Source organism: Notothenia rossii (genome assembly GCF_949606895.1).
Source record: "Notothenia rossii genome assembly, chromosome: 2".
Taxonomy (NCBI): Eukaryota; Metazoa; Chordata; class Actinopteri; order Perciformes; family Nototheniidae; genus Notothenia; species Notothenia rossii.
Genome location: NC_136904.1, coordinates 85,958,043 through 85,982,604, shown reverse-complemented (window position 1 = coordinate 85,982,604; position 24,562 = coordinate 85,958,043). Strand labels below are relative to the sequence as shown.

At 40.5% G+C, this 24,562-nt stretch overlaps 1 protein-coding gene across 10 annotated transcripts in view; it reads left to right on the top strand.

Annotated features, from left to right (window-relative positions):
* mcf2lb (mcf.2 cell line derived transforming sequence-like b) overlaps positions 1–24,020 on the top strand; it is a 51,093-nt gene extending 27,073 nt beyond the window's left edge. For 3 of the 10 annotated variants that reach the window (XM_079665503.1, XM_079665510.1, XM_079665511.1), the window contains exons 5-32: positions 4,080–4,199; positions 4,434–4,550; positions 4,928–5,077; positions 5,191–5,315; positions 5,887–6,001; positions 6,106–6,225; positions 7,108–7,299; positions 7,385–7,576; positions 8,149–8,308; positions 9,366–9,427; positions 9,522–9,607; positions 9,773–9,839; positions 10,053–10,168; positions 10,799–10,868; positions 10,951–11,043; positions 11,131–11,223; positions 12,287–12,412; positions 13,980–14,201; positions 14,313–14,405; positions 15,499–15,601; positions 15,787–15,853; positions 16,302–16,408; positions 16,681–16,773; positions 17,917–17,985; positions 19,472–19,581; positions 22,206–22,318; positions 22,410–22,513; positions 22,601–24,020. In XM_079665503.1, the coding sequence (XP_079521629.1) occupies positions 4,080–4,199; positions 4,434–4,550; positions 4,928–5,077; positions 5,191–5,315; positions 5,887–6,001; positions 6,106–6,225; positions 7,108–7,299; positions 7,385–7,576; positions 8,149–8,308; positions 9,366–9,427; positions 9,522–9,607; positions 9,773–9,839; positions 10,053–10,168; positions 10,799–10,868; positions 10,951–11,043; positions 11,131–11,223; positions 12,287–12,412; positions 13,980–14,201; positions 14,313–14,405; positions 15,499–15,601; positions 15,787–15,853; positions 16,302–16,408; positions 16,681–16,773; positions 17,917–17,985; positions 19,472–19,581; positions 22,206–22,318; positions 22,410–22,513; positions 22,601–22,677 (3,162 nt within the window). In that variant the 3' untranslated portion in view covers positions 22,678–24,020. Of the gene's footprint in view, positions 1–4,079; positions 4,200–4,433; positions 4,551–4,927; positions 5,078–5,190; positions 5,316–5,886; positions 6,002–6,105; positions 6,226–7,107; positions 7,300–7,384; positions 7,577–8,148; positions 8,309–9,365; positions 9,428–9,521; positions 9,608–9,772; positions 9,840–10,052; positions 10,169–10,798; positions 10,869–10,950; positions 11,044–11,130; positions 11,224–12,286; positions 12,413–13,979; positions 14,202–14,312; positions 14,406–15,498; positions 15,602–15,786; positions 15,854–16,301; positions 16,409–16,680; positions 16,774–17,372; positions 17,863–17,916; positions 17,986–19,471; positions 19,582–22,205; positions 22,319–22,409; positions 22,514–22,600 lie in introns of those variants that run through there. The other 7 variants (XM_079665505.1, XM_079665506.1, XM_079665508.1 and 4 more) reach the window with 7 other exon arrangements.
* Positions 24,021–24,562: the final 542 nt, after the last annotated feature.

The following is a 24,562-nucleotide window of genomic DNA, read 5'->3' as shown; positions in this document are numbered from 1 at the left end:
CAACCTCGTCCTTGAACTCCATCCCATCCCATCACCATCACAGCCTGCCATGTGTTTCCATAGTTACAGTGACAAATAAACAGTCACATGCCAAAAAAAAGGAAACGGAAGGAGAAAATGTTTCTGTTGTTCGTTCATTCACAAGAAAGCCAAAACTAAATTAAGATGGATTTAAGATTTAAAGGACTTATTGTTATATGCAAAATAGTTATTGTGTTATTGATGGCACTAAACATCTTAAGTCCAAGGCTCCTCCAACATGGCAACATACTGTATAAACTAATGACATAAATGTATATTAGTGCAATAGAGTAGATAGGTTATAGGTCAGCCTGGTTATAGACTTCCCTGCTGTGTTTCAGGAGATGTTCTATATGTTGTTCTCTTAATCAGTTGCGTGCCCCTGCAGGAAGAGAAGCTGTTGTATAAACTCTCATTTGCACATCATTTGTTTTCCTATCACCTCTCTCATTGCTACTTAATGCTTCATCACACCTTGTTTTGAGACACATAACTGATACTACTCGTCATTTCATTGTGGCTGGATACAATGCAGCAGTGGAGCACCCCCCCCCTGCTCGTTTCTCATGTCCCAGTGTTCTCCTCTGGGAGCTGAAATGCTTATCTGTTCATCTGTGTTTCATGTTTTGTGTATAGAGGTGATGAAGCACTGGCAGCGCTCCATAAAACGTGAGGGGGAGAATTAAACTCATCGCACTATATTGCTTTTTGGGACTCGGGGCAGTCGACATGAGTTTTTAACAGCTTTACCACCTTCACTTATATCAACATTAACCTTTATTTCCTGTCAGTGCAGTACATCAATGTTTATTGTTGTTGATCTACAGGAAACAGGGGAGCGTTTGTTTTAGACAGATCTATCATTAACACTGAAGGCAGCACAGCAATAAGTCAACACAGAGAGAGGGATATACGAGAAAATGAAATGTCTGAGAGAGAGAATGAGAGATGAATATCAGCTCCCATGTCTCCTGAGACCACATGGGAGACCACATCGCTCATTTCAAATTAAATCAAGCTTTATTAATCCCACAAGGGGGAGTTTGACTGGCTGACAAGCTGCTAATAGGCAGCGTTCACTGATCTCTGCAATAATGTCCTGTTGAGGTGATTCAACCGTGCTGCTAAATGGATGATGACGAAAACGGGCACTTCTTTATCTGTAGCAGCGTATATATTTGTAGTCTATGTTTATAGTCGAGCTTCAAAGAATTGACGACCAGAAAAATATTGCCAGTCATTTGTTCATGCTAAAATGTCACACAAATGTTATTTTTAAACCAAAAATGTTCTGCTTTTCGTGGTATAATTTCATACTAAACTGTATTTTTGGGTAATAAACTGACAGACGTATACATTTAAATACATAATCTTGGAAAGGAGGAACTGAGGCAGACATTTACTTCTGTTTTCTGACTATTTATAGACCAAACGTAAGAGTTAGTTGCAGCCCCATAGATTCAAGGCTTTATTGTCTAGCGGACACTAGTTCATATTGTATTCAGCTCACACTCTGATGTGTTCACTCTGCCAGGTTATTCAGTCTGTGTTTACATGTTGTGCTTGCTCTGTGTGAGAGAGACAGGATAAGCGAGTATATTGGATGTTTACGCTGTCAATAGATTCCCCTTTGTCTTCCTGTGTGTCTGTATATGAGCACACTTGTGTATACATCTGCTAGTGTGAATATGGGTCAGTGTGGTTCAAGGAAAAGCTGTCTGCTGCTGTGCATGGCTGAGTTTGATCCGATGACAGACAGGAAGTGTGTCTGCAGACCGAGTCTAATTAAGTCTGCTGAGTTACTGTCAGTCCTAGTGTGTGTGTGTGTGTGTGTGTGTGTGTGTGTGTGTGTGTGTGTGTGTGTGTGTGTGTGTGTGTGTGTGTGTGTGTGTGTGTGTGTGTGTGTGTGTGTGTGTGTGTGTGTGTGTGTGTGTGTGTGTGTGTGTGTGTGTGTGTGTGTGTGTGTGTGTGTGTGTGTGTGTGTGTGTGTGTGTGTGTGTGTGTGTGTGTGTGTGTGTGTGTGTGTGTGTGTGTGTGTCTGAGAGTAGACGTGTAAAGGGCAAGTAGACCATGACCATGACTGTCAGCAAACGCACCTCCAGGCAGCACGGTTGGATAGTTAGGAGCTGCAACATACATTCAAAGGTCAAGACTGGAGAATTAATATAGTGTTTCTGTTGTTGAAAAACGCCGTAACAAGATTAAAAGAAAATGTTTATTTTGTGCATCTCTCAATACCTTCGGCTTATTTTACCCAGTGTGTTGCCTAAAACCATTCATACTTAACTAAATATGTAACTATCTATAGTAGTTTTTTATACAAATAGGGTATTAAACCGGGACTTTCTTTCCGCCACAAATACTCTGGTGGTTTCTGAGGATTCACAGAATGGTACTTGATGTTTGTGAGATGGATTGAAAAATAAACTAGTGAACATGTCCAATGTGATTAAGGCTCAAATGACCCAGTTAAAAAATATTGCTCATGAATACGTTTTGTAATACTTAATTGGACAGTCCTATATGCCACTGAGGAATAAAAAAAATTATGGTTTTGGCTATGGCTGCACAGTTTCACATTTGGATCTTTTAGTGGGATTTGTTAACGATAAGTCAAATATAAACCCTTGTCAGGCTTATTAGGAAGGTAGCCAGTTTCCGAGCTGCACAACATTTTTAACCCCCTTAACCTTCAATATATTATAGCTGTTTGTTTTATGGTATAACCTGCTACCAGCATGTTACAAAAACAGTCGTATCCGCACAATCATTTCCATTCCTCCAGATGGTTGAATGACTTTGTTTCCCAGTGCTCCTCCTGGTTTTGGCAGGTCAACCAGGACAAACACAGCATTGATTTATTAATTCCATTAGCAGTGCCTATCCCTTGTGGTTTTTATAAATGATGTATTCATTGTCATTTTTGCTTAGGCCAGCATTCCCCAACTCACTCGGGAAGGGCAGCCAATCAGGCGAAGCAGCCGTTTAGGTCATTAGCTAATTAAAGTAGCATTAACAATCGCATAGCCTCAGGCGGGGAGATCAGTGTCCAGACTCAACCATCATCCGACTGCTTCCACAGCAGTACTTATGTCGGCAGTCGGTGTCAATCATGACATTTTAATTAGCTTTTTATTGAGTCCTATGGCTGAGCAGAATGGGTGGTAGCTACATAATGTGATGAATATGAAAAAGATGTCCCGACAGCATCTAATAAACCTTTTTTCTGCTTAGGTAGGATATCTTTGCTTTATGCTGAATAAAAGAAATCTCTACTTGTTCCAAATTCAAGGGCATATATTTGGAAAAACTACTCAACCACAAACAGTGAAATTAAAAAACTCAATCAATTTTTTTGTAGGCAGCTTAAGTCAGAAAACTTGGGTCAAGCAATTCAGATTTGGCTCCCTTTTTGTCAAATGCATAATTGGAAAATAATGTTCTCTATCTCAGTATTTTCACCCCCGGCTTGAGAACTACCTTTGTGAAAGTGCTCCATGTTTTACTTGCAAGTCACTCTTAAATCAACAAAACAATGGGCCTTTTTCAGGGGGCTTAAAGAAACAGCCACTAAAAAGGACCACTTTAGACAAAGAGGAGAATGCATGTAACATTAAAGCATGTAAACATGTCCCAGCAAAAACCCAAAATAGAAGTACAAACTCAAAAATGTGTTTGCCGTATCTCATCGATAACAGAAAACCCTGAATACATGAGGCTGAACACATGTAGGAGTTGGTGTCTGCCTCATTATTCATGCCGAAGCGTCTCAGGGACATGAAGATTAATGTCCCTGCCACAGGAGGGTGTCCGACATCCCCCACGTCTTTCCCCTTCTCTTGTTCTCAACACACTCCACACACGTGCTTTAATGTGTGCGAGTGAGGGTTTTCACAGGGGATACAGAGGCAGGGAGTAATATAAAGGAAGTGCAGGCTGTCAGCAGAAAGAACAGAGACTCTCCTGGTGAAAAGTGATGTATATTGGACTCAGGGTTCAGGATGCTCTCTGCTGTGTAAATGAAAGTCTGAGTCTTTGTCCTCTCTCTCTCGTCGCAGGGCTCCTTCCCAGGGAACCTCCAGCTGGTTCTGGTTCTGAGGCCCACCGCCCTCCTGCAGCGAACACTCTCAGACATCCTCTTCAAGTTCAACAAGGATGAGTTCAAGATGAAGGTGCCGGTGCGTACACTCACTCTCACCTCCAGTGTAATATAGAAAGGAGACTCGTAAGAAGTGAATAGTGTACATTGCCGGTCATATGATTATTATAAAGTGGAGCTTAACCAAGTCCTTTTTTAATTCACATTAAAAACTGATTATTATAAAGTGGAGCTTAACCAAGTCCTTTTTTAATTCACATTAAAAACTCATTAGGATTGACCAATTGATATATATAATAATTTTCTTGTTCAGGTGATCATGCTGAGCTCCATCACTGATCTGCACGCCTACATCGACCGCTCTCAGTTGACCCTGGAGCTCGGAGGAACGCAGCACTACTGCCATGAGAAGTGGATATCTCACCGCACTGTATGTACACTGGTCAACATTACTGTGTAGCACAATACAATGAGAGGGATAAATGATAGAAACATGGTAAAGTTAATAACAAAATGGTTTAATTTGAGATGTTCTAGCTACATTAGACTGGCTGTGTTTTTTGTATTTATGTCAACAGTCTTTATTATTATATAGACAAAGGTGTCATCCTCAAAACATGGTTATTTTACTATGTAACCCTCTATTTAAAATGTGAAAATGAAGAAGAAGAAGTGCAACGGCATTCAAACTAAAAGCATTATTTATCAGCCTCATCTGAATCTAAAAACTGAACTCACTGTACAAATGACATTTCCTTGATTTCCATAAAGATGCTGATAATGCTGTTTGTGTCTTGCTTGCATCAGGCTATAGAAGGCTTTGCGTTGATGGTAAAGAGAACAGCTCAGATCCTGCAGTCGTTTGGGACCGAGCTGGCTGAAACTGAACTCCCCAATGAAATCCAGGCCACAACCGTCCTGCTGAGCACACACACCAACAAGAAAGACAAAATGAAGGTAACACTGTTAATACACACATACATTATTCACAATATATTCGGCATGTATGAGAGTTATGTATTTGGAGAACATCTCCGAATCTGTGTGTGTGTGTGTGTGTGTGTCTGCAGGGGGATCTGCTGGTGGCTCTGGGTCAGGGTCGCAGGCTGCTGGAGAGCATCAATGAGCCGGTGGTGCAAGACCCCGACCACAACATGAATCAGGATGAACTGGAGAACCTGGCTACAGTGCAACGGTGAGAACCACAAGATATGCATGTTGCTGCAGGATGACGCCTAAACAACTATGCTACGTTGCAAAAACCACCTTATGTTGCAATATATTTCTCTGAGCTGAGCCTGGCATTAAAAACCTCTCAGTTTGTCTCCTGGCCTCAGTGTTTAACAGTGTCTTTCGTCATATTTACTATTCTAGTACAGCACAAATGTTCCTAAATTGCCTTCGCACTGAATCACCCATTCAACAAAGAGTACACCCAGAAGACTTTTTTGTTGGTTTGTTGTTTTGAAAGCATGTGATTTGCTTACTGCTGTCTCAGCTCTGCCATCCTTAGATCTATAAAAGTAGTTGGAAAGGCAGTTTGCTTTGAGGTTCAGTATTTTAAGCAACACTGAAGGCAACGACTGACATGTCAACGTGCATAAGCTTTACATAACATTCCTAAAAACTGAAAATATATCCAAATACCTCACTCACTATTCCCATTGCATTTCTCCTCTATTAATTTCTCTCTTTACTTTTTGTGTTACATTTAACTCCATTTTTTTTATTAACACTCAATCTTTTGCTGTCTCCTTCTCTCTCAGACTGTTTTCTCAGCTGGACGAGACAGAAAGGGCTTTCGATGAGTTCTGGGTGAGGCATCAAACCAAACTGGAGCAGTGTCTCCAACTGCGCCACTTTGAGCACAACTACAGAGAGGTGAGCCGGTTAGCTCAGGTTAAATCGTCCGTGAAAGACCTGAACAGAGTCCACATGATCCTGTTTACACCTGAACACTGACTGTGGTTCTGCTGCTGCTTCAGGTCAGGGCTCTGCTGGATCAGGTGTCTGAGAAACTCTCAACCTTCTCTGAGGTGGGGATCAGCCCGGCCCACGCTGAACACATCTTCTGTGAACTCACCACTTATGAGGAGAGAGTCTGTGTAAGTGACACCCCTCACAATCAAAGCTTTGTCTGACCATGCCATGAATAGATGAGTGATACATTCTATAAGGTGGGTTTGTTGTTGTTGAGCCAGTCAGTGTTACAAAATAGTTTGTTAATTTCGTAATCGTAAAATCCTTACAAAAATTAAAGTATACAGCTGCGTTATTGAAAAAGGTCTTAGTGAGCGTCATTTCACGAACACAAAGGAAGCATTTAAGTTAAATTCAAAGTCAACTTTATTTTCCAATCTCCAATATGTACAGAATATTTAGAGGGTTGAAAAGCTGTTTTCACAGTGTAGACATATACATACATTAAAAACTAAGAGGGTTTTAAAATACAGGATAGAAACACATCTAACAAATATAAGATGCGATTATGTACTCCTACATGGTATCTTCCAAATCTGTTAAATCCTCTACATTTACTTTGAAAACATTTAAAAATCTCTTCTATCTAGTATGGACCCAGATCCACTTCCAAATGCACATTTCAGTCACTTTCATTGGCTGAATATGGCCATGATTTTGTAGTGGTAATTAAATACTGCCCAAGAATATTATGGCTTTGTACAAAAAGAGATTTTACAAAATGTCTCATAACCAATCCCAATTTGCTATCAAATCATGTTGTTCTACCCTGTCATCTAGGGGAAAGGGCCGTCATTTTTTTTCAGTTTGACTTGATGCATGTTTGGTTGACATTTAAAAATCGATTCAACATTTTTGGCAGTATATGTTATATGATATGGCTATTAAAAAAAGCATCACAACCAGTGCTGAGCAACTGTATGTCTAAAAATAGACTCATCCTGATATGAAGGATTTAGGGAAAATGAATAATAATTGTATGTTTATGACTCCGCTCTGGTCCACAGGACGGGTTGAACAGAGCCTCGTCATTGGCTGGTGAGGGAGATGAGCTGATCCAGAACTCACACTACGCCGAGGACTCCATTCAGCCCAAATGCAGCGAGCTCAGAGCGATCAGTGAGAATGTGAGCAGCAGCCTGAGGGACAGGAAGGAGCACCTCGTGAAAGCCATGGAGCTGCACCGCAGTTTGGAGAGAGTAAGAAAAACACACATGGTTTAGTTTCTTTGTTTGTGGTTGTTGTTGCTTTGACTGACTCTTTTTCTTCTGCTGTCCTCCTCAGGCGTCTAAATGGGTCGATGATGGTATTTACATGCTGGCGTCTCAGCCTGTGGACAAGTGTCAATCACACGAGGGGGCGGAGTTAGCCCTGAAGGAGCTGGAGCGTTACCTTGACGATGGAGGCAAGAACCAACTGACGGAACTCGGTAACATCTGGACCGAGTTCAAGGCGGTGCTGAACCCGCAGTTTAAAGTAAGACGACCGAAAAAAACATCTTTAATCAACATCCCTCTGTCACTGTCAAATGGATTGTGAATATTTGGGTCAACTATTGAAAATAGATAAAAAATGTCCAGATTATTATTGTTGTTATTGTTCTAGTTATTATTATAAACCTTTGTCTCACATCAGTGTGGTATGATTTTTGCCAGAGTTTATCAAAATGTCTATTTATCATTCAAAAAGCTGTTTTATTATTTACTACACGGACAAGGATGTTATTTTTTGTAAAGTAATTTTCCCTTTTTGTTTTCAATTATCTGATTAGATGACATATTGAGAAAGTTTAAACAATGGTATTATTTGTCCTGGAAAACAAAATGTAATAAAGATGATTTATTGAATACAATAAAACTATCTTGAATCCAAGCCTATTGCATACAGTGTCACTGATATCAACTGTTATATAGTATGTCTCAAAAATAATAAGAAACAGTAGACCCAAAACATTAATGTTCATTTAAAAAATATTCTATTAGAACAAAAACTTCAATGTGTAGCACATGTCCTCATTGACTCTCCTCTCATAACTTTCTGTGCATCAGGACCAAGTGGAGAAGATTTTCCAGAAGCAGACGTCCATGCAGGAGATGTTTGACAAGAGGAGGGTCAGCCTGAAGAAGCTCGCAGCCAAACAGACCCGGCCGGTGCAGCCGGTGGCCCCCAGACCCGAAGCCTTCATCAAATCCCCTCTCAGCTCCCCCGGTCAGTCTCCAACATGCTGACAGTCATCAAGATATGTCATGGCTTAATTAAGGGCTATACTAGTCATATTTAGATATTTTAATATTCATTTAAAAAGTATTTAAATACTAACTTTAATATAATACATTTTATTTACACGTTTTTAATATGTTGTTTATTTTTTTTTCATAACAATTTTGGCAAAACCTCAAGGTGTGATTTCAACATTATTTATGTGAAGTCATAGACAGGACATAAGCAGTAAATAACCAAAAACAACTCTATGTTCTCTGGTACAAATGCTTATTTTTATCATATTGTACTTTCAGGTAATATCCCATAACACAAAAATAAATATGCAATCATTTCTTTATTTGACTATACCTTTGACTTGTTCTAAATCTAGTGTGAATACAATTAAAAATGTAAAAAGCCTATATATATACCAATCATGTTATGCCTTAAAGGGGACCTATCATGCAAAATGCACTTTTGTACTTCTTTTTATACATGAATATGTGTCCCCGGTGTGTCAGGGAACTCACCAAGTGTCAGAAAACACAACCCCTATCTCTTTTCCATACCCACATCTCTAAAAACTGGGCTGCAACGGAGCTGATACAGATTTTAATTTTTCTGACGTCAGAAAAGGGGTGCTCCCCCTATATGGGCAACTCTCCACCTATCAGGGGAATGGGGGGTTGGGCCGCTCGAAAGCACTGGAGACGCTGTAGTACATATGCCAGGCCTGTAGGTGGCGCTGTAGTCTGCCACAAAAGCAGCGAAGAAGACTTCTCACAGAATCAGCCCTTGCAGAAACAGGGCTGGAATAGAGCAAATAGAGCGAGATGAGGCATGGCTAAAATGCATGATGTGTTTGGTATTTTGAAAAAAAAAGTCACAGACATGTTTTATATAGGTATGGCCCTACAATATATTTGTCAAATATAGCTAGGATAGGTCCACTTTAAATATTATGTTGAATGACCAACCATCTCGTTGTAATAATATACTTCCTCTGTACAGGGTTCAACATAATTTGTTTCCAAACATGAACTTTCCTGTCTCCCTTCCTCAGCACACAGAGCTCAGCAGGAGAAAAAGGGTTCAGAGACAGACTCTGAGAACATCTGTGAGAAAGTGAGTGTGGTATTGTCCCATCTACACGCTGTCTGTCTCTAAACGTTGTATTGTCTGTCTCTTATCACGGTAACCCGATGTTTTTTTCTCTCAGGAAAACGACCAACTGCAGAACGGAGACGGTAACATCAGACATGCCTCTCTGTCGGAGGAGCAGGACAACCTGGCGGTGCTCAGGAGGTGAGGGGAGCCGTGCTTTCATCTGTAATCGAATTACACAGCAGATGGACTGTGTGGCGGTTATCTCATTATCTACAGACCCCTGCAGCCATTTCTTATGAGTCAAATCCTTCGTTTGATCCCTTTCTCTTTCCTTTCTACCTATTCCCCTCCTCATGTATGCAGGCACGTTATGAACGAGCTGCTGGAAACTGAGAGAGCCTACGTGGAGGAGCTGCTCTGTGTCTTACAGGTGTTCATTTATATATACGTTTATTGTTTATGTTATTGTATTCATGTTTCTGTGGTCTTAATTTGAACTTGTGTTCTTTCTTGGGGAGCACTTTGTGAATTTCTGTGAAAGGTTAAAGGTGCTATACGAAATAAACATATTATTATTCTCTCCAAAAATGTTTCTTCTTCTCTGTTTTTTGCTGGGGTTAAGACTTTGTTTTGTGTGTTTCAGGGATATGCCTCAGAGATGGATAATGCAGCCATGGCTCCCCTCATCCCCGCTCCTTTGCAGAACAAGAAGGATGTTCTGTTTGGCAACATGCCAGAAATCTACCACTTCCACCAGAGGTGAAGGAGCGCCATCTGCCTGTCGTTAATGATTCAAGGATGTACAAAGCTACAGTGTAGTTATGACAATGACATCCGTAGGTCACAGGCTCCTCCAGCAGTGCAACACAATAACACAGATAATAGTTCAAGTAAATCAAATAAAATAGAATATAATTTACATTTTGCAGAATAGTCTACAGTGTTTCCCCTACCATTGTCTTGGAGGGGCGCTGCGCCCCGCCAACGGAGCCCCGCGTCCCCCCTGAAATTCAAGGTGTTTAAAAAGAAAAAACACTATAACACACTTTTCACATTGAACATGTGCTCGTTTATTAAATAAACTAAACGCTTTCATTTTAAGTTGTGAGTTTAGTGTTTTTGACCCCAAGAAACACTGATGCATTAATCAATAACAATAATCCCCCCCCCCCCCCCCACTCAGGCAGCACCCCCCTAAAGCAGTAAACATAGGGGAAACACTGGTCTATATACAAGTAATTGGAATATTGATATATATATAATTTACAACCAGATGAGTGTTATGGATGTTCTTTCAAAAACGTACATGTCCCAGCCATCGAGCTCATTCTATGAAATTGTCAACTGTTTCTTCCCTTTTCATCAACACAATGATTTTGTTGTTTCCAGGACGTTTCTGAGGGAGTTGGAGCAGTACACCGACTGCCCAGAGTTGGTTGGAAGATGTTTTCTAGAAAGGGTAAGTGAATTATGACATTTCAGCTTTATAAATGTGCTGAAGAGGTTTCCTGAATAGAAATGTTCTCACCGCCTTCCTCTAGATGACAGACCTGCAGATCTATGAGAAGTACTGCCACAACAAGCCTCGCTCTGAGAGCCTGTGGAGGCAGTGCTCAGACTGTGCCTTCTTCCAGGTGAGCACTTCTGTCGGGATTTTAAAGTAAATATTTGCTTGTTTGTTTTATTTAATACAATCCTTTTCTTTTATGTATTTCCCTCAGGAGTGTCAGAAGAAGCTGGAGCATAAACTCGGCTTGGACTCCTACCTGCTGAAGCCTGTTCAGAGGATTACCAAATATCAGCTGCTCCTGAAGGTAAGATCTGTCTTCGATACGATACGATAATACTTTGATGGTCAGATCAAGTCTGACATTTGACTTGCATCACAGCAGCTCCATGTGTAACATCAACATGGACAAATGTCAAGACACAATAAATGAAAAACAAACAAGAAACCTTTAACATAACAGCACAATCACTGAGAGAAAACCTTTTCAAAGAGCCTTTACGTGCATTTGATCTGGGATTTAGCTCTGTGTTTACTGTGAGGATTGACTGATGCACAAAGTAGTACTTTATTGAATCGCGGGACCCTGTATCTCCGATTAGATGTAGGGTTGGGAACCGAAACTTGGTTCCAGATGAGAACCGATAAGAAAATGCTGGGTACCGGGTACCCATACAAAATACACAATTTTGGTTCTGCTTAACGGTTCCTAAACGCGGTAGACCCTGTATTCCAGTGGGTCCGTCTGCGCCGCGGCGCCCCGGTGGAATACAGGGTAAGGGCGGACTGGCCATCTGTGTGTTCTGGAGAATCACAGAACGGCAACGCCCTTAGTTTTTTTAAACGGCATCATGTAAGTTGCGCTGACAGGCGACAGAGGTCCACAGTTGCCCCGCAGCGAGGCTCCCCCCGCCCTCCCGTAGATAGTTCATGAGCTCAGTCACTTCATAACACCAAAGATGGGTCGCGGTAAACGCTCTAAAGTGAGGCTCCACTAAACTAAAAAAGAAAAGGACAAGGCACAGTGTAATGCCTGTTAATAGCTTGCCACAGTTAAAATAAAGCACAGCTATTGTGCAATACATTTGTATTGCATGTATATTTTTGTTGTAAAAATGTCAGTTAACGCTTAAAAGAATAAAGATATTTTTGTTATCTAAACGTTTGGCCTCTTTCTTTTACAATTTTGAAATCGAAACGGGGAATCGATAAGAACCGGAATCGATAAGCAGAATCGGAATCGATACATTTAAAACGATACCCATCCCTTTTTAGATGGTAGCAGTTAATATTCGCTGATGTCTTTACAGTCGTATTTTCTGCTCTTCAGTTATTGAAGCAAGTTTAATGTGTACCGTTTCTGACTACAGGAAATGCTGAAGTACAGTAAGAGCTGTGAGGGGGCTGATGACCTGCAGGCGGCGCTCACCTCCATCCTCGGCATCCTGAAGGCCGTCAATGACTCCATGCACCTCATCGCCATCACAGGATATGAGGTGAGACATTAAACACACACAGAACAAGGCTTTGAATAGATCTCTGGAACAAACTGGAAGACAGAGACATGCGAAGTGTAACCTTTGAATATGAGGTAGTGAAAAGCCACACTGATCTGTGGTGAAGTGTGATGTTCTGGGACTGTACCAAGCACATTGGATTTATTGCATGGTAGTCTGTGTGATTTAATAAAACCCATACAAAAAGTGAGAAATAAAAAATATTACATAAAGAAAAGGAGAAGGCGAAAACACAAATTATGAAATTATATACAATTTTAAAAAATAGATTTACAATATGTGTTTTCAGATTAGTGATCCTCCAGATCAGGGGTTCCCAACCTTTTTTCCCAAGAGACCCCCCAAATGACTCCTGTTGGAAGTTGCGCCATCCCCCCCCCCACACACACACACACACACAAAGGAGGGGGTGGGCGCAACAGCGGTAATTAAAGTTTAAAAGTCTCAAAAATGCTACAACTACTGTCACAAACTGTGAAGTATTTTGTTAAAGGAGGATGAAAGCGTAACTAAGGAGCTCTATTGGAGTGACTTTGATGGTTATTGGACTCAGGATTCATTCATTTGGATTCCCGCTGTATGAAGAAATTAAAGGACGGCGCGGAAGTGGAAACAATTCACAAAGGGATTAAACTGTTTAAAACACATGCTCAAAGTAAGCCGGATTTTGCCGATGCAGTTTATGTGGATTCAAAAGTTATAAATAATCTACAAAATGGAGGAGACCGATCTGATCGGACCAACTGACAAATAATCCAACTGAAACCGGCATGGACAATGACTATGTTTTAAAATGCGCTTATCCAGACAAGCCTGGTTTGGACACTTTATGGGCAGAAGAAACATTTCTTTAGAAAAAATTATACATTTCTGTCTTTTTATGCCTTTAATAGCTACAAACTTGAATTTGTATTAAAAACGAATTAATCAATTGTTTTTTATATTTTATTGTAATGTAGAGACTAGGCTTTTAGTGACAATCATGTATTGAGTTACAATTATACTGTATGTAAAAAAAAGTCTAAATATGATATTTGGCCTCAAATCATCTGAGGCCTGCCCCCCCCCACCCCCCCCCCCCCCCCCCCCCCAACTGCTCCAGATGGACACCGGCCTATAACACAAAACTAGACAGAAAACCAATTTTTACAGTAAAAAGGGAAGGAGAAACATTAATTAAAAAAACTAAAAAAACATCAACAATTGTTTAATGCAATTGAAATGCATAACAAATACAACATGAACTGTTCAAGTTTAGTACAAATAATATAAAAACATGCTAAAAACAATACAAAGGCAATTCATAAAAAACAATACACAGTGCCCTTGGTGTTTAGTGGTAAAGTGCCAGTAAACACACATAAAGTGCCTCACTGCAGGTCGCACTGATTCACATCACAGAACAGAGACTGGACAGCAAACAGATGCACTACATGGAACAGAGATTGAGTTGTTTTAAAAATCTAACGATGGCCTCTTTACAGTATTTCAGTACAAAGCAGTAGGCGGTCATTGGCTCTGTCTTACAGCACCTTTCTTTTCTCAGGGGAACAAGAGTGAGCTGGGGAAGCTGCTGATGCAGGGCTCATTCAGCGTGTGGACGGAGCACAAGAAAGGTCACGCCAAGGTCAAGGATCTGGCCCGTTTCAAGCCCATGCAGAGGCACCTCTTCCTCCACCAGAAGACGCTGCTCTTCTGCAAGAGGAGGGAGGAGAACGGGGAGGGCTACGAGAAGGCCCCCTCATACAGCTTCAAACAGTCCCTCAATGTGAGCACCTGTTCGGCTGTTGCTGTGTTTCTCTCCTATACTGCCATCTACATTATATTTATATATTTATAACAATCATTTGTATTGATTGGTTGATATCTTTGATTACAGATGAGTGCGGTCGGCATTACTGAGAATGCAAAGGGAGACAACAAGAAGTTTGAAATCTGGTGCAACTCCAGAGAAGAGGTGTATATTGTTCAGGTACGGTGACGTGTAAAGGTTAACCTTGTTGATATGCTATGTTTTATTTGAATTGTAAGCAAAACCCATGAAGTAGTAGAACTGGAGCCCAAGCCTGATAAAGCCTCTCTGCTATAGAGCTTATTCAATCCCTCATCTACATCCTGGTGCTGCAAATTCTCACTTGCTCTTAATAATGTGATGCTAATATTGAAGCCAAACGTACTGTTGTTTTAAAAATAATTTCTAAAACAACAGAATGTTTTCAGTGCCTCGCTGTTTAGGACATTTCTTAGCCTTAGGAAGGAGGAACATTTCTGTGTTTTATTTTATGGAATTTGTTGAGAATTATACATTTAAAATGACAGGATTTATCTTTAACTCTTATGTTGTGTTCGGGTCTCCCGTGACCCATTTCAAGTTAAAATTATATAATAACTACGCTCTAGTTTTTTCTATCGGAACAAGGCTTCATGATATCCTCCAGCTTTATAAACACTACAAAACTGATTTTGACCATTTTAGCCCAGTCTGAAGGTCTCTAAAAAAACAAAGTGTATAATTTGGTGTTGGGGTCTGGGGAGACCCAGCAGCATTGTTGTGGGTCACTCGGGTTCAAATTTGGCCCAATCCAGATTCATCTTTGACTTTAGACACCCCACCCCCACCCCCTTCATCAACTGTAACAATAATTTTAAACTTTTCTTGGGGAGATTGTATTCTAATATTAGTCTATTGTAGTCAGATAACGTAATGATCCACTGTCTTCACATATAGGAAATACAATGAGGGAAATGAATCACATGTTTTAATTAAATATGTGTTGTAATGTTTTTTGGATTGTAACAGGATTGTACGGTTATGAATGCATAATAAGTTAGTTATGATGTAGTTAAAACAATATTGGATGATAGTCAGAATGTTTTGGACTGAGATAAATCATGGGTCAAAATTGACCTGCGAACACCATGAACGGTAACAGCTTTTGAACACAACACAAGGGTTAATGTGAAATGTTCTGTCTTTGACCAATACGCATGCAAATGGATACCTTCCTCCAGAATGCACCAAGCTTTTATAGTTTTTGTTTAAATAATTTACCGTCCTGTTTCAGGCTCCGACGGCAGAAGTAAAAACCACCTGGGTGAATGAGATCAGGAAGGTGCTGACCACCCAGCTGGAAGCATGCAGAGGTACACAATCGGTTTTATTACCAAGTAGGTTTACACATACGAGAGAGAGGATGTTATCATAAAACTCTTTTCTAAATGAAATGTTCACACTGATATCCCTGTTCAACCAGAAGCAGACACACTTGATTTCTTGCAGTAATGACTATGAAAGAAAAAGGTGCATAATGGATGTTTATTCAGTCGTTGTCCTCTTTATTTGTGTTTCAAAGCGAGCCAGCAGAGGGCGCCAGATCAGGTTGTACAGTCTCCTGCTCTCAGTGGATCAGTGAATCTCAGGTAAGTCGGTTTTTCCCAACATCTTATTATAAAAAGGACTTTTTAAAATGAATCTTCAGCTGATCAGGAACGATCCCGCTTCTTATTCTCCACTTGGTCCTTGGTCTTGGAATGACCTTCAATCACGCCTTAAACTGACGGCACTTGTCCCTATAGCCTGTTTTAAATTGAAGTTGTCTGAGGTCCTTACCACCAGCTGCTCTTGCAGTAATAAGTAGTACCTTTCTTACCGTCCCAAATGTGTACAATGTAGTGACTGCTTTCCGTTTTTTTTTGTTTACTTAGTTGTGTTCTCTGTATTTTATATGTCTGTGTTATGTGTACAAATGTGTAACGTTGCTGCCTTCTTGGCCACGTCAGCATTGTAAATGATATTTTATCTCAATGCTTTTTATCTGGTTAAATAAATGTTTAAAAAAACTAATCAAAGACTTCTGTCCCGACACAGTCCATTCAAGTCCGGTCAGAAGAGCTTAAAGAGAGGAGAGGAGAAGAAAGCTGAGCCCTGCAGCCTGGAGGCAAACTGTTCCTCCTCACCAAAGCCTACAGGAAAAGGTGAATAGAAAGACAGCCAACTAAACAGAGAAAACTCGTATTCATCTGTATTTCTTAACACATGTACTAGCATGTGTAGAGCTTGTCTTGTCCAAACTGCTCCATGTAATGTGTGCCTCTTTGTGATTAACCCATGTGTTTGCTGTTTCCTGTCTTTTCTACTGAATCTTCTAATCAAATCATATCTGTATTCTCTTTTCTTCCTCCGTACTCGCTAAACTGACCCTCTTGCTTGCTTCTGTTTGTCTGTCCTGTCTTACTCTCTGGATCAGAAGAGGCTGTGACAAGCCCGACCTCAGACAGAGCTGCTGTGGCTAAAAAGCGCTTTACTTTACAGGGCTTCAGTAACCTCAAAGCTCAGAAAGGTAACTGCAGGCCAATTCAGAAAAACACATATCCAACATACCACCTCATCTTATGTATCTGTGCAATAACAACATGTATGTCCAGTTAGTCAAAGGCAAAGAGTTCTGTTTGGCAGATATTGGCTTTCTTTAGATGTCTGTAAAGTAACAACAAGTTGCTGAAAGTCAGTAAATCAGAGAGACATCCCTGACCCCTGCCAAGAATTAGACAGAAATAGTATAATACCTTCCTATACTAAATAAATACGTTTATGTTTGAACACTTAGCTGGAGAGCTATAGCCGTTCTGGTATGTTTTGAAGAAGCAGACTAGATGTTTCCTTTGTTGCCAATACAAAATGCTGTGATACTCAAATTATGCCGCAGGGTTGCCTCCACTCCTTTTATTTACTTTACAATAAGAATACATTGATTCACAATTAGAGTTGTTATATGTGTTTTTAAATGTTAGAAAGGTGCAAGAGTGAATACAACAAATCCTCAAACGCAGAGGGTCGAGCTATGTTTAGTGTTGTATGAACTCTTTTTTTAAATAACAATGTATTATCCTGCAAAGACGATTGGTCAGAAGGTGAAACACTGCATGCTTCCCTCCTCAGAGCCTTCTGATGATAAAAGCTTTACGTTACCATCCATGATGATCTCCCTGTCGTCAGGTATCACTCAGCTCTAGTAACCCCCAGTTTGAGTCAGTCCTGCTAAATGTCTTTTCACAGCCCTGGCTTTTGCTAGTAGAACAAGCTCATGTTACTTATAGCATTAAACCGTGACAGTGCATTCTGAGCAATATCAGGACCATGAAACTGACGCTACTAAATGGAGTTTAGTCACCATTTATTTTATTAGTGACTGACACCTGTGCTCCTGTGACAAATGGTCTCTCTGGAAAAAGTCTATGTTGCTGGACTCTGTGTTTTGCTTTGTGCTTCCCATCTTAGAAATAGTGTTCGGCCTTTGGTGTTAACTCTCCTCTACTTCTCTAATCCAGCTGTTATGCCATTTTGATCAGAGCCGAAATATTGCTGTTAACTAAATCATGTCTGTGTTTCTCATCAATATGTGCCTTCCTAATGTCTATACCTTAGTTGTGATGTATTTCTTGACTCAACCCACATCTTAAAATCTGTCTTTCTTTCTTTACAGCAGGTTCTCCTCCGAGCCCCGATCACAAGACGAAACGGCAGAGCGACCCGACGCCATTCGGCTTCAAAGGTAGTTTGTTCATCAACACCTGAACTCTCCTCCTGTCTGCTTCCTGTCTCAGAGTCTCTAACATCTCATTGGCTGTAGCTGCTGCTTGTGAATGACTAGCTGCGTTTCTGTCGCCTCCTGTCCCTCAGATGCAGGTCCTCCCCCGCTCCACCTGAACAGGGTCAGGTGGAGCAGCTCCTCTAGTCTCTTACAGACAAAGTTGAGAGGTACATGGTGTTGGGCCCACTGTCTCACCACTATCACCCCTTATAGACACCCTCTCTGTTTAATGCTTCGCTGTAACACGTCACCACGCTCCTCTCAGGCTTCAAGTCATAGAATTACACACTAATATAAAGAACTTCTGCTTGCCACTTTTCCTCAGTTTGTGTCACAGAGTTTAATATTTGAAGATGCATGCCTGTCCTCCTAATCTTGACGTTTTTTAGAAATAAAATGCTGCATGAATTAGTTCTTAAACCTGAGAATGAGTAAGGAATGTTACACTTCTGGTTCACTCCCTTGGGTTTTTTGGTGAGATGCCGGAAATAAGGTCTGTGGCGAACACAAGCATACGAGATTATTATAAAATACTTCAACCTGTACCCCAATCTCCTCGGTTTCATATGTCTTTTAAAAAAGTGGTTGCCAAGACTACCGAATGTCCTTATGCTGAACACTTACGGTACGTCCACACAGCGGCTTTGGAAAAAGCTTGCCGGCGGGCGTGTCTGAAGCTCGACCAACAACCAATCACATGAATCTCCCGCCTACTGACACACAAGCAGCGGTTTGATTGGCTAGAGCTTGTACTGGCATATGATTTGATTGGCTGACGCTTCCACCGAAAGCTTCAGAAGCTTCAAAAGTTGAACATTGCTCAACTTTTGAAGCCTGGAAATCTCCGCTTTGCTTCCCACAATGCAGTTCGGCGAAAGGTGAGGCAAAGTGACGTCACCCCATTCAAAGTGAATGGGCAGAAGCGTTGGAAGATTTTTTTAACACTGCTGTGTGGATGTACCGTTAGTAGTGGGGACATTAAAATCATGCAACGAGGTTGTAGTTTGTTTTTATTGCCTAATTTGACTTATTTGACTGTTAGGATATGCAATTACGCTTATAAAATCATCAAAGTAGGGTTCCTTTATGAAAATGATATTGCTGAACCAAACATGTGATTTATAAACTTGTGTTTTGCCACAGAGTTTATTTTCTGACAAAAAAAATGAAAAAATACCATTGGCTTTTTGTACAGGGATTCAGGGTGCTGCTGACTTCCGAGTCTGCCTGAAAAAAATGAGTCACGCCTTTTTATTTTTGTAGCTGTGGAACTGAGAGCTTCCTCCTGGGATTACCTGCATTTTCTTTCTCTTCTCAATAGAGCTTTTTAAAGTTCTTCCTCTCACTTCTTCACACTTCCTAGACTCCTCACTTCACGCACGTTTTAGATGGCAGCAGAAGATGAGCGTTGTTGTGAACTAAACACTTGTCTTCGTCCTCTCTTCAGGCTGGAACAAAACCTCCCTGTCGCTGGACGCCTCAGAGGAGCGTGACGGATATTCCAGTGCTGAGGAGCCTCTGAACTCTGACCCAGAGGAGGACACCGGCAAGAAGCTGGTCAGTGTCTCTGCGTCGCAGTCGTGTCACATTGTGGGGACCGTTTACACATTTAAATGATGGGGACTTGCCTCCAATTGTCCCAAAATAGGAAGCTGACCCCCTCAAAGTAAACAAATGAATGTTTTGCTCTTTTGTTGGGTTTTAGGAAGAAACAACAACACAACAGTAATAAAGTATCACCTTATCAAACATGTCAGGAACATAAATCACATATTGACTCTCCGAGCAGACGCAGAGCAACATTAGCTATCGTTAGGAGTCAGATGAGTGTTTCATTTGACATTTGATTTGCCTCCGCCACTCCAAATGGAAATGACTGGCTCTTAATGCATGTGTTTCATTTGGTGTGAGGCGCTTAGCATATAGTGGATTTATCAGAGCTCATTCACTCGAAATAAGTTATATAAGAGAAACTGAACCAATAGTGACCAAAGCAATGCCCCCCGTAGTGGAGATGATGAGATGCACCCTATTTTTTTTCTAGTTGACCTGACCTAATTCAGATTGAAGCGAGTAGTATTAATACAACCGTATGTGTCAACATGAGATTAAGTACCTGATAAGAGAGTGATTTATGACCCTCATAAACCTTAGTCCCGCCTCCAAATCCCTTTGAAGTGGCACCTGTCACTCTGACATCTGACCTTTGACATCTGACCTTTGACCCTCTTATCTTTTATAAATTGTTTGTTTATAGCCCCTGATAAGGATATTGCACAATAGAGGAGTGATAAGACTTTATCACCCCTTTGATGTGAAAACTGTTAGTGTGTCTTAGTAGGTCATTATTTGAGTTGAAAGCAATAGCTTTAAATGAGGTTGAGCTCTAATAGTATGGTATATCAGAATATCATAACATTTTTTTTTTTTTTTAAAGATCACACAAACTAGCCTGTGTGTGTGTGTGTGTGTGTGTGTGTGTGTGTGTGTGTGTGTGTGTGTGTGTGTGTGTGTGTGTGTGTGTGTGTGTGTGTGTGTGTGTGTGTGTGTGTGTGTGTGTGTGTGTGTGTGTGTGTGTGTGTGTGTGTGTGTGTGTGTGTGTGTGTGTGTGTGTGTGTGTGTGTGTGTGTGTGTGTGTGTGGAAGGTACATGTAAAGTATGTTGAAATATTTCACAAAAATGGATTTGTATGTTGTAATAGTTGTATGTTGATAAAAATCTCTGTGTAGTTTTTCAAAATATAATGAGCGAAGTCATAGAGGGAAAAAAGTTATGTTAGAATAACATGAAATAATTCACAGTAAAGCATCTAAAAATAAAACATTTTTAAAAAGTCTTAAAGTTATCAAAACTGTATTGTTTCACCGAAACAGTGTTAAAATCACAAATGTTCCTATTAGAGTTCGATTCTTTAAGAAACTCAATTCATTACAAATGAATTCATATTTTACCAAGTTGTAAAGTTTTGCATCCATTAAAGAGTAAAAATCAGTAAAGTCATCAAAAACGACATTGTTTAACTGGATTGTCTTACTTAAATCAAAAACTACCAATAAGAGTCACATTCTTAAATAACATCTATTGAGACAAAGTATTTCATTTTTCTAGTTTGAACTTTTTGGTTACATTTCCTTTGCGAGAGAATTACGCACAAATCTGTCATCTGAAAACATTCTATCGCAGTATTTTATCTGTTTTATGTATATACGTTGAACTGTTGGAGGAGCCTGTGACCTACGTTTTACACTGTAGCTAATGGGCAGATTACAATAAAGCCTTGAAACTTGAGACTCCAAGAGCCTCAAAGGGCGGACTCCTGAGCTCCGTAATGTCCCCCTAACATGGCACTTAGACTATTTCCATCATCCAGGGAAACACACCAGTAAATACACCTCTCTTTATCCGCTCCAAGAGCCTCAAAGGGCGGACTGCTGAGCTCCGTAATGTCCCCCTAACTATTTCCATCATCCAGGGAAACACAACTCCAAAGGGGCTTCTTTATAGTTAATAAAGTAATTAAACAATAAAATGTCATATAACCTTATATTACCATAAAAGAGGCACTAAGTAATATGCACCCCTATTAAAGAACACTGTCTTATAGAGGGCCATACAACCACCACAGGTGACCAAAACAAGTCATACTATCTATCTGGTTTTATCATTGACAAATAATGGCCTACGAAGACACTAACAGGTTTCACATCAAAGGGGTGATAAAGTCTTATCACCCCCCTATTGTGCAATATCCTTATCAGGGGCTATAAACAAACAAGTCGTAAAAGATAAGAGGGTCCGTAGGTGTCGGGATCAGGGGGTCACAGGTTCAAACCCCACTGCAGTCAGCATGTCGTTGTGTCCCTGGGCAAGAGACTTCACCCCAAATTGCTCCTGTGTGTCCACAGTATTGAGTATGTAAGTCGATTGGGTAAAAGCCTCTAACAAGTAACATGTAATGATCAATGCATCTGGAGCTTAAAAATGCCCCGTAGTGCTGTGGGCATCACAGATGATTTTTCTCTGTGGGTTAATTTTGGACATACAAATATTGATTAGTGCAGCTGAAAACATGTTGATTTATTTGTCAAATTGACATGTCGTGCATTATATATATATTAAGTTATTCTTGATGAATTTGACTCTGATTTGAATAGCTTTTTCCTTTTCTCCACTGCAAACAGACTGCCGGCAAATATACAGTGACTGCTGACTATGAGCAGGGTGGCGCTGAAGAGCTCTCATTGAAGAGCGGAGACATGGTGGAGCTGGTCAAGGAGGGGGAAGACAGACAGTGGTGAGAACACAGCCTTACTGCTGCCTATCAGAAACTTTAAAAATGTATTTATATCGGAAATGATTATTTTAGTGTTTGTGTGGTCATTCAGGTTGGTGCGTAACCTGAGCAGCTCCACAGAGGGCTGGATCGCTGCTGCTAGTCTCATCACACTCATTGGAAAGTCCAAGTCCTGCCAGTCTCTCACCAGCTCAGGTATTCATACAAACAATCCCAAATAAAGATTAAGACACATGAACAGATTTTAAGCAACAGTACCTCAATGTGTGTTTCTCCCAAAAGGCAGTGGCTCTGGAAACCTCAGCACATCGTCCAGCTGCAGTGAAACCTACACAAGCTTCCCGGACATCAAACCCTGAACTCCTGCACTTCCTCCTCACCAGACTGCCCTCGTGAATGCTTGCATCTGTGCTGTGTTGCCAACATCAGAAGAATTCTTGTAATTTGTTTCCACAGAAAGCTGTATATTTTTTTTAAACATCATGCACACACCAATTCTTAAGATAATGTTATACATGTGCACATGTTAGGGACGTGAATTGTGTGGTGAAGAAACTGAATATATGAAAACATCACAGACACAGTGGCCGTTTCTCAATCTCGAGGAAACTGGCTTCCAAGCCAATATTTCAAGGATACTACGTCATCGAGTGCCGCCGAAGGACTGTTCCAATCTCCAGCATACTTGGAATTCCACCGAGGCCGCGTCCTTGGTTTGGGGGTAATTTCGAGGCTGCACATGGGTAGACTTCGCGTCCTTAAAATCCCCACAATGCTTTGCGCACGGACCAATTTCCCCAAATCTGTGGCGGAAAATGTAAGGCGGGGCCTCTCATATGACGCACACCTGCACACTTGCTAGCCTGTTCCACTCTTCGTTTTCCGAATGCCAGGAAGGATTCTTGTCTAGCTTCTGAAGCAATTGACTCGGAAGACGTGTGCTACCAAGCAAGCATCCTCGCGATTGAGAAACGGCCACTAAGTATAGTCAAAGGATCTTCCTCCAGTGATACACTTCCTGTCTGTTTTTTTCGAATGAAGAACCCTCTGTTCATAATGTAATGATGTATGAATGGGCCAGCAGGGCTGATCTCAGTTAATGCATCCATGTGTGTTCCCAAGTGGGGGAAGATGTGTGATTATATGCAGATGACAGAGTTGTTTTTGTGTAATCTGCAGTAATTCACCCAGGCAGGAGTATATAAATGCAGCTGGTTTAGCTTGAATGGATGTTTTCTCAGTGTTTACTCACCCTCTCCTCTGCTTTGCCCTTTAATATATGTTTATTTATTTTTACGAAACAACAAAGCCCACTTGTATTTAGCCACTTTTTAATTTTCCTGCTTCTCCTACTGTCTTTTTACTCTGTCGTCTGTCCCTCTGTTGTCATTAGAAACCTGTTCTGCCACCAGCTGCCCAGACTTTTTGTTTTTGGGGTCTCTTACGGCCTCATGGTCTAACTCTGTGAGTTTTCATGTACGCTACAGTTTAAAAAAGCTTCTCCATGTGGATAATCAGAGGTCACTGTAAAGCGCTAACTTATTCCCCGTGGAGGGATCACGTTCTGAATGTAGATATTGTTCATTACTTTCCGTCTGTCATGAAATGTTTGTTATTTGAGATGCTATATTGTACATTAAGTATGGTGCGTCACTACTTTGTGACTTGTCCATTTTTTTTTTTACATAAACGACTTATGATGAATCAGTCACTGTCTCTTGGACTTCCTTTCAGTCTTTTATTTTCATACAAAACATACATGAGAGCATGTTGAATGTCACGTTTTCTTATAAATTAAACTACCCATCAGTAAATAATAGCAGCACTAAAACTATTAGTCAATTTATCAATTAGTGGATTGACTGTAATTGATTTATCAGATACTATTTTGATCATTGTCAAGTCACTCAATGTAAATATGACAATTATTTTATGATCACTGTTTTTCAAATATAAGGATTTGCCAATTTTCCCTTTTTTTATTATTTAAATGCATATTTAATAATTTTGTGAGACGCATTTCTCAAACCAAACGAAGGATCTGCAGTCCTGTAGAAAATGGTTAAAATTACACTCACTGCAACAAACTTCACTTCCGCTTTTAAATAACTAAATGGATAATGATATGATAATTGTGTGATATGTTATAGTAAAAAAGGCCATTTCCCCCATTGATTACTTTTAAAACTTTAAGTACTTTTTCCTGATTATACTTAGAACCTAAATCCAGGACTTTCACTTCTA